The 12,734-nt window shown below is 55.5% G+C and overlaps 1 protein-coding gene across 1 annotated transcript; it reads left to right on the top strand.

The window, feature by feature from the left end:
* The first annotated feature begins 2,454 nt into the window (after positions 1-2,454).
* On the top strand, positions 2,455-4,612 carry LOC119305670 (serine carboxypeptidase 1-like). The gene is made up of 8 exons (XM_037582135.1): positions 2,455-2,839; positions 2,965-3,072; positions 3,196-3,470; positions 3,599-3,835; positions 3,920-4,026; positions 4,098-4,184; positions 4,271-4,376; positions 4,460-4,612. Exons 1-8 carry the CDS (start codon positions 2,455-2,457, stop codon positions 4,610-4,612), a joined length of 1,458 nt encoding a protein of 485 aa, XP_037438032.1.
* Positions 4,613-12,734: the final 8,122 nt, after the last annotated feature.

Below are 12,734 nucleotides of genomic sequence, written 5' to 3'. Positions count from 1 at the left end.
AAAGTTGGAGCCCTCCCACCCGCAAAAGCTGGGATCCACCGCGGCTGCATAGCCCTAGTGCCACAGGAGGTGAGGTAGATCAGCAACGCCGCCGCCGGGAGGCAGGGGAACCCTAACGTGGGACTTGCTTGTGGAAGAGGCAAGAGAAGTCTTTTACTTAATCTAATGATCTCAGCTTCGTATTTTTTTTTTGCGAAGAAAAGATCCCAACTTAGTTAAATCTACAATCGAACTTTAATCCAAAGGCCAAGCAGATTAGTGCTTTCTCACTGTTATTGTTGATCTGTGTTGTATCTCGATTGCATTCTGGTCATATAGTCTATCAACTTCAATAAATATATGAGAGGAGAATCTCAATGGTATGTTGCATTGTGAACGGAGTACGAACGTCGACATTCTCTCTAATCACCGCTCTTTCCCCACCCCCACGGCCGCGAGCGGGTCGGGGGAACCCTAGCTCCGTCCCCAGCTTCCCCTCCTCCGGCCTCCTCCGCCGCCTAGGGGTGCCGCCGGGCGAAGCCCGGTCGGCGTAGGCGGCGGCGGGGTCGCATCCTCTCCTCCTCGCAGAGCTCCTGGCCGACGCGGGACGGCGGGCTGCAGGAGGCGTCGGGCTATGGCGGGGCTCAGCGGCGCGGATCCGGGAGCTCCTGGTAGTGCCAATGTGGCGGCCCCGCTGGTGCTTCGTGGTGGCGCGGCAGCTGCATGGTGGGGCATGCGTGGTCGCGATTCAACGGCAGTGCCGACGGATCTTACCAGGCGATGCGGGCAGCGGGCGGTGTGGGCGGCGGCTGGGGACCGGCTTCAGGCTCCCGGCGGCTGCGAGGGTTCCTCTCCACAGTGGGCGTTGCGACGGTGGTGCGGCTCGGCCGGTGGCGGTCCGGTGACCTGGTGGTGGTGGCCGGCGGTGCGCGTGGTGGTGGTGCTTTCACTTGACGGCGGTGCGGTCCAGTGGTGCTGGGTGGCCGGTGTCGCGACCCCGGCCCAGATCTAGGTCCGTAGGGCCCCATCTGGGTCCTAGCGGGCCGGCTACGGCTCTGCCTTGACGCTCTCTGTGCGGGGAGGCATGGGAGCAGCTTGGACAGGGGCGGCGACGCCGACGGCATGCTGGCTGCAGTGCGAAGGCAGGAACTTTACGGGCCTCGGAGATTTCGGCCAGGCCTGTGCGGCCACGGGCCTGGTATGTTCCTGCTATTGCGTCCGGTCAGCTACCTTCGTTGACAGTGGAGGTGGGGCCCTCCCGTGTGCCGACGGTGCTGCTGCCCTAGTCCCGACTCCTCTCTTCATTGTGCAGGCCATGCTTCACAGTGCCGTGGTGAGATAACGTGAGAAGCTTCATGACCGGGTTGGTGCAGGGTGGTGGTCGGTTTGGTGGCGAGCTCTGGAGTGCCTGAGGTGAAGGTTGGGATCAGGAGAAATCCCTGTTGGATTGGCCGACACCGACGTGGTGGCGCATGAGGGTGCCATCGGACCTTCCTGGATGGCGTCGGGGCTACCATTTCTCTCTCCTCACCGCGTACCGGGGAAAACCCTAGGCAGCATCATCATCATCGTTGTGTCCCTTCTTGAATGTGTTGATTGGTACCGGTGCTTCGGAGGCTCGGAGCTTGGTGTGCGATCTCCGGTGGATGCAGCGTTCACGAGGCTTCTTCGTTTTTTGTCGATCCCTCGTTGTCAGCATTTGTTTCTCTTGTATTTTTTCTTTCCTTTCTTTTGGGCGTGACTGTGCTGACTCCGCCCAGCACCTATCGTTGGTTGTCTCTGTTGGTTGCTTTGTATACAAAAGCAGGGAAACCCTTTTTCCGTTGCATTGTGAACCTACTATTATTAATAAATATGCATGCTGACCATTGGTTCGTTTCCAATGCAAAAATGTCATTTTGTCTTTGTTAGGTTCATGCTAAGTGCAGCCGCAAAAAAAAAAGGGAGAAAAACAGACTCATAGAAAGTGTGGCAGCACTAGTATAGCGCACTCTCACATGAGTGGATGCCACTAGAAGTTCTGAAGTAAGCAACGAAGAAAAATGTTCACGTGTGGGCTTTGTCAATGATTCTCGCCGTGGGTCTTTTCTGACAATGCATTCGCGCAGGTGGTCTAATGTGCAAGAAATTCGCGCACAGTAGGTATAGGAGTTGCCGTTGATTATCCTCCAAATCAGCGACCAAAACAAGTCAAGTGGATAAAGAACCGGTTGAAAACACTGCTCCTTTCGCTTTCAATACCCTGTCAATACCGAATCAAAAGCGTTGGCAAGGAGGAGCGACCCTCCTCGGATGGTTTGAGTGGAAACAATAACGTAAACCTGATGCAGAACAGTCAATGCAGAGCACTTTTGTATGTAATATAATAGGGACCAAATCCCAAAAGTCCTTGCCGCAAACCGACCTCTTCCATTCCTCTGCGCCTATATAAACCAGCCCTGCATCTCAGAGACGACCATCTCATTCTCATCAACGATGACGAGCCTCTCTTCTTATGTCTTGCTTCTCAGTTGCGTGGCCACACTGCACGCCAATGCATATGCATCCCAAGAGGCACGGCTGAGAGAGTTCATCTCGTCTAGGAAGAACATCGACAGCACCACCGACACGTTTAGAGTGCGTAGCATAGCCGAGAGGGTCGCTGGCAGCCTGAGCGCGGAGAGCTCTGCCTCTGACCAGGGCTCTCTCAAGGCGGCCGATAAGATCACGGCGCTGCCGGGCCAGCCGGAGGGCGTCGACTTCGACCAGTACGGGGGGTACGTGGCCGTCGACGAGGAGAACGGCCGCGCCCTCTTCTACTACCTCGTCGAGTCGCCTTCAGGTGCCTCGGACAAGCCACTCGTCTTGTGGCTCAATGGAGGTTAGAATGATACATATGTTTTCTTTTCTTTTTTGCGAGAAAGAATGATACATATGTTGACAACTGAACATGTCGTGTGGAAATTTCTCTAGGACAGTACGTAGTGACACTTCTTGCATACACAGGGCCAGGATGCTCGTCTCTGGGCTACGGTGCAATGCAGGAGCTCGGCCCCTTCCGCGTGACCGAAGACAACAAAACGCTCAGCAGAAACCTAAACTCCTGGAACAACGGTAAAACCTATGGGCGGCTTCTATATACAGACTAATAATTCCTTCCCCTTTAATTTGTACTACCTGTTTAGTTACAGAAGAGAAGTGAACTTACTTAATTTTGCTTGTGAAAAATAATGGCAGTGGCTAATCTGATCTTCCTGGAGTCGCCTGCTGGTGTTGGATTCTCCTACTCCAACACGTCTTCGGACTACGACCTCAGTGGCGACGAGCGGACCGCTGCCGACGCGTACGTCTTTCTGGTCAGATGGCTGGAGAGGTTCCCGGAGTACAAGGGCCGCGCCTTCTACGTCTCCGGCGAGAGCTACGCCGGCCACTACGCGCCGCAGCTCGCCGCCACCATCCTGCTCCACAACACGTACAACAACAGAACCATAGTCAACCTTCAGGGCATCTTGGTAAGTGAAATTTACAAGTGATCTTCTGAATGACAAAAGATCTTCCGTTGATAGTCATACTCGTATGAACACATGGTGGATGACAAAAGATCTTCTGAATATGAAATATGGACTCTTTTCTGCTCAAGGTTGGCAACCCTTATCTCGACGACAAGAGGAACAATCAGGGGACGATTGACTTCTTCTGGACCCATGGAGTGATGTCGGACGAGGTCTACGCCAACGTCACCAAGCACTGCGATTCTGCAGGTAAAGCATGCAGCGGCGCCTGGGACGCGTTCGACGCCAGCCAGATTGATGCGTACAACATCTACGCCCCCGTTTGCGTCGACGCGCCCGACGGAGCGTATCACCCCAGTGGCTACGTAAGGAAATAAATTCTTAGTTGCTTGTCCAGTCAAAAGTGAAATTAGTCACCATGTTCTTAGTTTCTCCAAAATTGCATGCAGCTGCCTGGGTATGATCCGTGCAGCGACTATCCTACTATTGCCTATCTCAACGATCCAGCGGTGCAGGAGGCTTTCCACGCTAGGATGACAGAGTGGTCGCCCTGCAGGTAATTCGTTGAACTGGATACTGAATTAGCATACACCGGTCAGCAATTAACCATGTGATCCGTGCCTGCAGAAACTTTACGTGGAAAGACGCTCCAGTGACGATGCTCCCATCCATCAAATTCTTGATCGAGAACAAACTTCCCGTTTGGATATTCAGGTAGTAACAGATTACCATCAGTTATTCTCAGACGTCCGAAAAGCATTTAATTTTAGTAGTACGATAAATTTTCCTACATTTTACAGTGGTGATTTTGACTCCGTGTGCCCTCTTCCGGCGACGAGGTACTCCATTCAAGACCTTGGCCTTCCTGTGGCCACTCCATGGCGCCCATGGGTGGCAAAGGAGGAGGTAAAATCCCATGTTCGAAAACATTTCTCATCTACTACAATGTTTTGGTCACCCTGAAACTGACGACTTCACTCACTGGTTAGGTGGCAGGATATGTCCAGCAGTATGCCGGAGGGTTGACATTTCTATCAGTGAGAGGTGCCGGTCATCTTGTCCCGTCCTTCCAGCCTGAGAGGGCGTTGATAATGTTGACTTCTTTCCTGAAAGGGATGCTCCCGCCTTACATACAAGACTAGTGAGTCATGCCAGGACAATTGCTACGGCACGAAAATGGAAGGTTTATTTGCTTAATCTTAGTATAATATGTACTTGTATCCGGTCAGAGTTGAAAATGGTCCTTGTCCTTTGAGTGGACGTGTATTTCTTGTTAAATGATTTTATGATATAACTTTGAAAATACTAAGTGAAAGCACTCTTCCGAACCCACCCGCGTCGCTCTCCAGGGGGCGGCTCGGGTGACCTAACCCCCACCGCCGCCGCCACCCCCACATGCTCCCACCCCCTCGCCGCCATCGGGCGTCCCCGCCGGGCAAAGCCCGTGCGGCTGTCGGCGGCGGCGGGCCTTTCTCTCTGGTCGCACGCGGAGGCCGGCCCTAGACAGCGAGGCGTGCGTCGCGGAGCTGCGCACCGGCGCGGATCTGGCCCTCAGGCCTCTTCTGCGGCGCGACGACGCTGAATGCTGGAGCGGCGGTCCCCTCCTCTCTGTCTTCCCCGCGGTGGCTGGCCGTTTTGGCGGTGGATCGGGGCTTCTTTTGCTCGGATCTGGTCGACGCGCCATCGGCGAGATGCGGCGGTGCTGGTCGTCTTTGGCCGCGTGGGTGGCAAGGCGGCTGCACGTGGTGGAGGCCCCGGCGGCTCTGGTTGGCGGCGGGGCGACGGCAAGGGCCTGCCGGCGGCGCACGGGGGCTGATGCACTCGTCATCGTCGGAATGGTGGCGGCGGTGGTGATGCGTGTCGGCCGGATTTTGCCTTTTTCGGTCGGCTGCGCGAGTTTGGGGCCCCGGCCTGGCATGGCTCCGGTCCCGGCTGTGGGCGGCGACGGTGAGGTGGCTTCATCGTGCCGGCTCCACGGCAGCTCGGCGGGTTGACTGGGGCGGCGGCTGGCTTTCCGGCGTTGGCTTGTCTGTAGGTGGCCCGTTTCAACCTTCGGCCCTCTCCTCGTCATCTGGTTGCTACCTTCGTCGAAGGTTCGACCCTCCCCCGACTAGGTTCCATCGCTCGTCTCGAGCTCGACAGTAGGACTGAGCTCGTCTCGCGCTCGACAGCAGGATTGACCTTGTCTCGCACCCGACAGCAGGACCGACCTCGTCTCGCGCCCGGCAGCAGGATCATGCTCGTCTCGCGCCCGGCAGCAGGACCGTGCTCATCTCGCGCCTGATAGCAGGACGGGTCGGTGGAGGCCAATTTTGGCCGGCCTTTGGGTTTCGGCGTTGGGGGCAGCCCAGGGATGCGAAAGGTGATTCCTTTCCGCTCGTATCTTTGGTTGGGGTAGCGATTGGTGTCGAGTGAGGTGGTGTCCAGGTCTTGGATGCCAGGGCGGTGGCCCTGGTAGTGGCTCTGCGGTGCTCTTGGGCAGAGCCCGTGGTTAGGTGCTGCCCGGTGGCCATGGCCGTGTGGGCGGCATGGTCAATGGGATGTGGCGTCCGGTGGTGGTGAGTGTTGGCCGGGGTGAAAACCTACCCTATCTTCGGACGGACTGGCGGCGGCGAAGCTCGCTCCCTTCTTGAAGGCGTCGTCTTGGCTCTCATTGCCCGTCGTGTTGTTGGGGAACGTAGTATTTCAAAATTTTGCCTACGAGCGCGCAAGATCTATCTAGGAGAAGCAGAGCAACGAGCGGGGACAGTGTGTCCACGTACCCTCGTAGACCGAAAGCGGAAGCGTTTTATCAACGCGGTTGATGTAGTCGTACGTCTTCACGATCCGACCGATCCTAGCACCGAACATACGGCACCTCCGTGTTCAGCACACGTTCAGCTCGATGACGTCCCTCGTACTCTTGATCCAGTTGAGGCCGAGGGAGAGTTCCGTCAGCAGGACGGCATGATGACGGTGATGATGAAGTTACCAGGGTAGGGCTTCGCCTAAGCACTATGATGATATGACCGAGGTGTGTAACTGTGGAGGGGGGGGGGGGCACCGCACACGGCTAAGACAAATCTTGGAGTGCCTTTGGGGTGCTCCCCTTCCCCGTATATAAAGGAGGGAGGGAGGAGGCGGCCGGCCTAGGGGGCGCGCCAAGCATAGGGAGTCCTACTAGGACTCCCATGTCCTAGTAGAATTCCCTTTCCTATTCGGAGTAGGAGAGAAGGAAAGAAAGGGAGAGGGAGAAGGAAAGGGGGGGGGCGCCCTCACCCCTTGTCCAATTCGGTTTGGGCAGGGGGGAGGCGCGCGCCACCTCTTGGCCCTTCTTCCATCTCTCCACTAAAGCCCAATAAGGCCCATTACTTCTCCAAGTGAATTCCCGTAACTCTCCGGTACTCCAAAAAATACCCGAATCACTCGGATCATTTCTGATATCCAAATATAGCCTTCCAATATGTCGGGGGTTGGGTGCGACATATGCCAAAGGATGGCTTAGAGCATCTCCAGCCGTTCGCCCCCCCAGGGCGCAAAAAAACCACGGTCTGGGGGAGAGCCGACGCTAGTTCGGCCCCTGGGGCCGGCCTAGCTCCCAGTCATGCCCCCAACTGCCCCCAGCCACTGCAAAATTCAAACATAGTCGTTCCCGCGCCCAAAATAGACGCCACAATCCGGCGATCAATCGGCCTAGATCGGCGGCCAGATGAAATGTTCGGCGTACAAAAAAGCAGGAAAGGACGGGAGCGCGCATCAGGCGGCGAGGTCGGCCTCCGGCGTTGCCGGAGTCGGCGTGCGCGGGCTTGACGCGGCCTCTGTGCTCGGCGGTGTGGCTTCTGTGCTGTGGGTAGTCTCGGCAGCATCAGCGTTCGGGCTTGGCGGCGGCGGCGGCGTGTGCGTGGGCGTCGTGGGCGTGGGCGGCGTCGCCGAGGGAAGCTGGTCCAGGATGAGGCCAACATGCGCCCTATACCACGCCTTGACCGCCTCGTCGGTGCTCTGGAGCATGTCCGCCCCGCCCAGCAGGAAAGCCAGGTCGGTGTTCCTCTTCTTCGCGGCGACGTTGGTCCGGAGTAGGTCGAGCTTGACGGCGTTGGTCGACATCAACGCCGACCAACGCGCCTCGGTCTTCTCTTCACGAAGGGCGGCCCGGACCTGTGCGTCGGTGAGGCAGTGCTGGATGGACTCCTGCACGCGAGCTGTGGCCGCGTCGGTGTGTTTCCCCTTCTTGGCACCTTTGTTGCCGTCCGGCCGCACATCTCACGTGCCCGGAGTCGGCGCGTCAGGCTTGTAGGTCTCCTTGGCCTTCTTGATGGTGCGCCGGACTTCCGCCCACTTGTCGCACTTGTCGATGCGCTTGTAGACGTGGAGGTACTTGAACTCGACGTCGCTGTTGCACTGCCGATATAGGCCGAACATGCGCAGCAACTGCGTGGGGACGAACAAATAGTTGGCTTGTGAACGGCGAAAAGAGGCGAGAAACCGGTGTGGCATACCTGATCCTCAATGCTGGCGCCGCTTGATGATGTTATGTACCTAGGGTAGGGTCATGGACCTATCCAGGATACCATACCCAAGGACATCCTTAGACGAAGCTACCTTCCAGTCGACCAAGAGAGACTCCACTCGACCGGCTAGAAGACACTCGACGAACCTGAAGACACTCGACCATGAAGACTCACTCGACCATCAGGAGTTCAGGATCTACTCTGTATCCAAACGGTCTGTAATTAAAGTAGTCTTAATGGTCATGATGGCACTTTATGTAGGGCGTTACCAGTAAGGCCCGGCCTTAATGTACTTTAACCCTCTTCTACGTGGGTTGGCTGGGGTCCTGGCGTCCACTATATAAGCCACCCCCCTCCACTGGTAGAAGGGTTCGCACCCCTGTAACTCATATACACATAAACCAGTCGACCGCCTCCGGGCTCCGAGATGTAGGGCTATTACTTCCTCAGAGAAGGGCCTGAACTCGTTAAACACTCGTGTGTACAACTACTCCATAGCTAGGATCTTGCCTCTCCGTACCTACCCCCCATTCTACTGTCAGACTTAGAACCACGACAGTTGGCGCCCACCGTGGGGCAGGTGTCTTAGCGACTTTTTGGAGAAGTTGCAATTTGTCCGATCGCCTTCATCATGGTTTCCGGCGGAGCTCTGGTCGAGGGTCGCGAGATCCGTCTCGGTGCGCTCGCTTTCATCGCCGACGACTCCGCTTGGCTCCAGGAGGCACCACTCGACATCGATGCGCTCCCCGTCCGCGGGGCGACGCACTTTCGGGCGTGTGTCCGCGGCGTCCTGCCGCGGCAGCCGTCGACCCCATACCGGTCGACTCCTGCGCCATCCTCCTTCCCTGTCTCCTGCCAGCGCAAGCGCTCCGGTCGATCGAGGCTCCAGCGATGGGTGAGACACGCAGTGGCTCGCCAATCAGCCACCACCCAAGTCGCGGCAATTGAGCCCGACGAATCTCTCTACGGCCTGTTTGACCTTTCGACTGGCTCCGTAGAGACTGCATCCGAGTGCGATAGCAGTGATCCAGCGGCGGAGGTCCTCATGGTCAACGGGCCTCGTAGTCCTCCCGGTTTCCCCGCAACGATGGGATGGACGACGGGGGCGACCCCGCTCAGGCCCACGAAGAGTATCAGCCCGAGCCACTCACTTCTCAGCAGAGAGAAGAACTTCGCCGCCGGAACATGGATGCCCTGCATACTCCCATTGCAGGAGAAACTCCTGAGGCTCGTGCCCTGGAAGAGGCGCGTTTAGCCAACCTGGCTGAACGCACTCGACTGGAGAACCTCCAGCGAGCACTCGACGAGCGTGCGCGCCAGCGAGTACCCGACTCCCACCGACGCCAGCTCTTTCCGCAACCGACTCAGGTATATCGAACCCCGATTCAGAATTTGGCAGCTGCAGCCCGTGTAGCGGAGTCAATTCAGCCCTCTCAGTCGGAGGCTGGAAGAGGCTTGATGCAGATCAGAGATTTGCTCCGGGCGGCAAGAGATCAGAATTCAGTTGTGTCACAGTCGCGCAACAGGATTCACAGTCGATCCGTCGCTGCGAATACTGTTCAGTCGGCTCACAGTCCAAGGCCGCCTCCAAGGCGCGCAGGACGTGAAGGCCGGCGGGACCCCTATGATGATCGATTTGATCGTGATGATAGGCGTCGAGTGCCCACTCCTCCCCCGAGAAGTGGGTCTAACGCCCATCGGCAGCAAGATGACAGACGCCAGCTCAGTGTTGAGCGGAGAGCTCCAGTCGACCCCAGAGAGCCAGGCTTTGACGCGAGATCCATCATCGTGCAAGGTTTGGTCGACCGGAACAGAGCTCATAGAGGTGGCCATGACAGAGATGTGCCCATAAGCAGCCGAGTCCATGTTTCAGGTCCAGAATGCTTTAGCAGAGCCATCAGAGCCGCAGTGATACCCCCCAACTTCAGGTTGGCGACTGGAGTGAGTAAGTTCACCGGTGAGTCTAAGCCTGAAACTTGGCTTGAAGATTACAGAGTGGCTGTTTAGATTGGTGGCGGTAATGATGAGGTGGCCATGAAGCATTTGCCACTTATGCTAGAGGGTTCGGCCAGGGCGTGGTTGAATCAGTTAGCACCTAGCAGCATTTACACCTGGGAAGATCTTTCCCGAGTGTTCGTCAGGACGTTCGAGGGAACTTGCAAGCGACCGGCCGGACTGACAGAGCTACAAGCTTGCGTACAAAAGTCGAGTGAAACACTGAGAGATTACATCCAGAGATGGATCACTTTGCATCATACTGTAGAGAATGTGTCAGACCATCAAGCGGTCTGCGCCTTCAAGGATGGTGTCAAGAACAGAGAGTTGAGCCTGAAGTTTGGTCGAACTGGAGATATGACCCTGAGTCGGATGATGGAAATAGCCACCAAGTACGCCAATGGCGAAGAAGAGGACCGACTCCGGAGTGGCAAGTACAAGCCGAGTCAGTCGGATAAAGGAAACTCCAGTCGGAAGCAAAAGCGGAAGGCCGAGCCAGCTGCTCCTGGAGAGGCTCTAGACGTGACTCAGGGCAAATTCAAAGGGAAGCCCAAAGGATCTTGGAACCCCAAGAAGGTAAAAGATAAGGAAGGTAATGACGTGATGGATCTACCGTGTCATATCCACACGAAGAAAGACGAAGAGGGTAACTTCATCTACCCAAAGCATACCACTCGCCAGTGCCGGCTCTTAATCCAGCAGTTTCAAGGGAAACAACCGAAGGACAAAGAGAAGGAGTCGGACAAGGCTGAGGACAAGGAGGACAGTGATGGAGAGTACCCTCATGTCAACTCCACTCTAATGATTTTTGCTGATGTAGAGAGTAAAAGTCGACTGAAAATGATCAATCGTGAGGTCAATATGGTCGCCCCGGCGATGCCAAACTATCTAAGATGGTCGCAAACTCCCATTACTTTCGACCAGTCTGATCATCCTACCCACATTGCCACCCCTGGGAGGCAAGCGCTGGTGGTCGACCCAGTCGTCGAAGGCACTCGACTGACGAAGGTATTGATGGATGGCGGCGGTGGATTGAATATACTGTATGCAGAGACGCTCAAGGGAATGGGCATTCCGATGTCCAGGCTCAGTTCCAGCAACATGAGTTTTGACGGAGTCATCCCTGGAAAGAAGGCTGAGTCACTCAGCCAAATAGCTCTGGATGTGGTGTTCGGCGACTCGAAGCATTTCCGCAAAGAGAAGCTGACAATTGAAGTCGTGGATTTCCGAAGCGCCTACCACGCTATTTTGGGAAGACCAGCCTATGCCCGCTTCATGGCTCGACCATGTTATGTATACCTCAAATTAAAGATGCCTGGCCCCAAAGGCGTGATCACTATCACTGGCAGCCGGAAGAAGGCAGAAGAGTGTTTCCAGAAAGGCTCAAAGATTGCGGATGACCAGATAACAGTGGTAGAGCTGGAGGAATACAAGAAGAATGCAGATCCGAGTGATTTGCTGCGGGCCAAGAAGCCCGCCACAGAGTCAGCATTTCAGTCATCCGGGGAGACGAAGCCAGTTCATATCCACCCGACTGACCCCAATGCAGCTCTGACCCATATTTCCACAACACTCGACTCTAAATAGGAAGAAACGCTCATCCAGTTCCTCCGTGAGAACTGGGACATCTTTGCAGGGAAGCCAGCTGACATGCCGGGTGTTCCCAGGGGGCTGGCTGAGCATCGCCTTAGAGTCGACTAAAAAGCGAAACCCGTTAAAGAACATCTTCGACGGTCCGCCGTTTAGAAGAAAAAAGCCATTGGCGAGGAGGTGGCTCGACTCCTTGCAGCAGAGTTCATCCGTGAGATATACCACTCTGAGTGGCTCGCCAATGTCGTCATGGTTCCCAAGAAGGACAACTCACTTTGTATGTGCATTGATTTCAAACATATCAATCGGGCCTGCCCGAAAGATCATTTTCCTCTCCCTCGCATCGACCAAATTGTCGACTCGACCGCAGGGTGCGAGAGATTGTCTTTTTTAGACGCTTATTCCGGGTATCATCAGATCCCTCTGTATGGTCCTGACGAAATCAAAACAGCTTTCATCACTCCATTCGGGTGCTTCTGCTATATCACCATACCATTCGGCCTCAAGAATGCCGGAGCCACGTTCATGAGAATGATTCAAAAGTGTTTACTCACTCAAATCAGTCGGAATGTGGAAGCGTACATGGATGATATCGTGGTCAAGTCGCGAAAGGGTTCCTACCTATTGACTGACCTAGCTGAAACATTTGCCAATCTCAGAAGGTATGATATCAAGCTCAATCCATCGAAGTGCACATTCGGAGTACCTGGCGGAAAGTTACTCGGTTTTCTCGTTTCAGAACGAGGAATCGATGCTAACCCAGAGAAAGTTGGCACCATACTCCGAATGAAACGCCCTGTGCGTGTGCATGACGTCCAGAAGCTTACTGGATGCTTGGCTGCTTTAAGTCGATTCATCTCTCGCCTCGGTGAAAAGGCATTGCCCCTTTACCGACTGATGAAGAAGGCAGACAAGTTCGAGTGGACTCCAGAAGCTGATGCAGCGTTTGCCAAGTTAAAAACTCTTCTCTCCACCCAGCCGGTGCTTGCTGCTCCGATCAGCAAAGAGCCTCTGTTGCTTTATATGCAGCCACAGGACAAGTCGTCAGTACAGTACTTACGGTCGAGCGGGAAGAAGAAGGGAAAGCCTTCAAAGTTCAGCGCCCAGTGTATTATCTCTCTGAAGTTTTGACCCCATCGAAGCAAAGATATCCTCATTATCAGAAGCTCATATATGGGATCTACATGACCAT

Source organism: Triticum dicoccoides, chromosome 5B (assembly GCF_002162155.2).
Source record: "Triticum dicoccoides isolate Atlit2015 ecotype Zavitan chromosome 5B, WEW_v2.0, whole genome shotgun sequence".
Lineage (NCBI taxonomy): Eukaryota > Viridiplantae > Streptophyta > Magnoliopsida > Poales > Poaceae > Triticum > Triticum dicoccoides.
This window is presented reverse-complemented; position numbering and strand designations above follow the sequence as displayed.

Excerpts from the sequence above, each read along its gene's own strand:
- LOC119305670 (XM_037582135.1), top strand. The coding sequence starts at position 2,455 with ATGACGAGCCTCTCTTCTTATGTCTTGCTTCTCAGTTGCGTGGCCACA. Across the intron at positions 4,027-4,097 it reads ACAGAGTGGTCGCCCTGCAG|AAACTTTACGTGGAAAGACG; the intron begins GTAATTCGTTGA and ends CCGTGCCTGCAG. Across the intron at positions 4,185-4,270 it reads CTTCCCGTTTGGATATTCAG|TGGTGATTTTGACTCCGTGT; the intron begins GTAGTAACAGAT and ends TACATTTTACAG.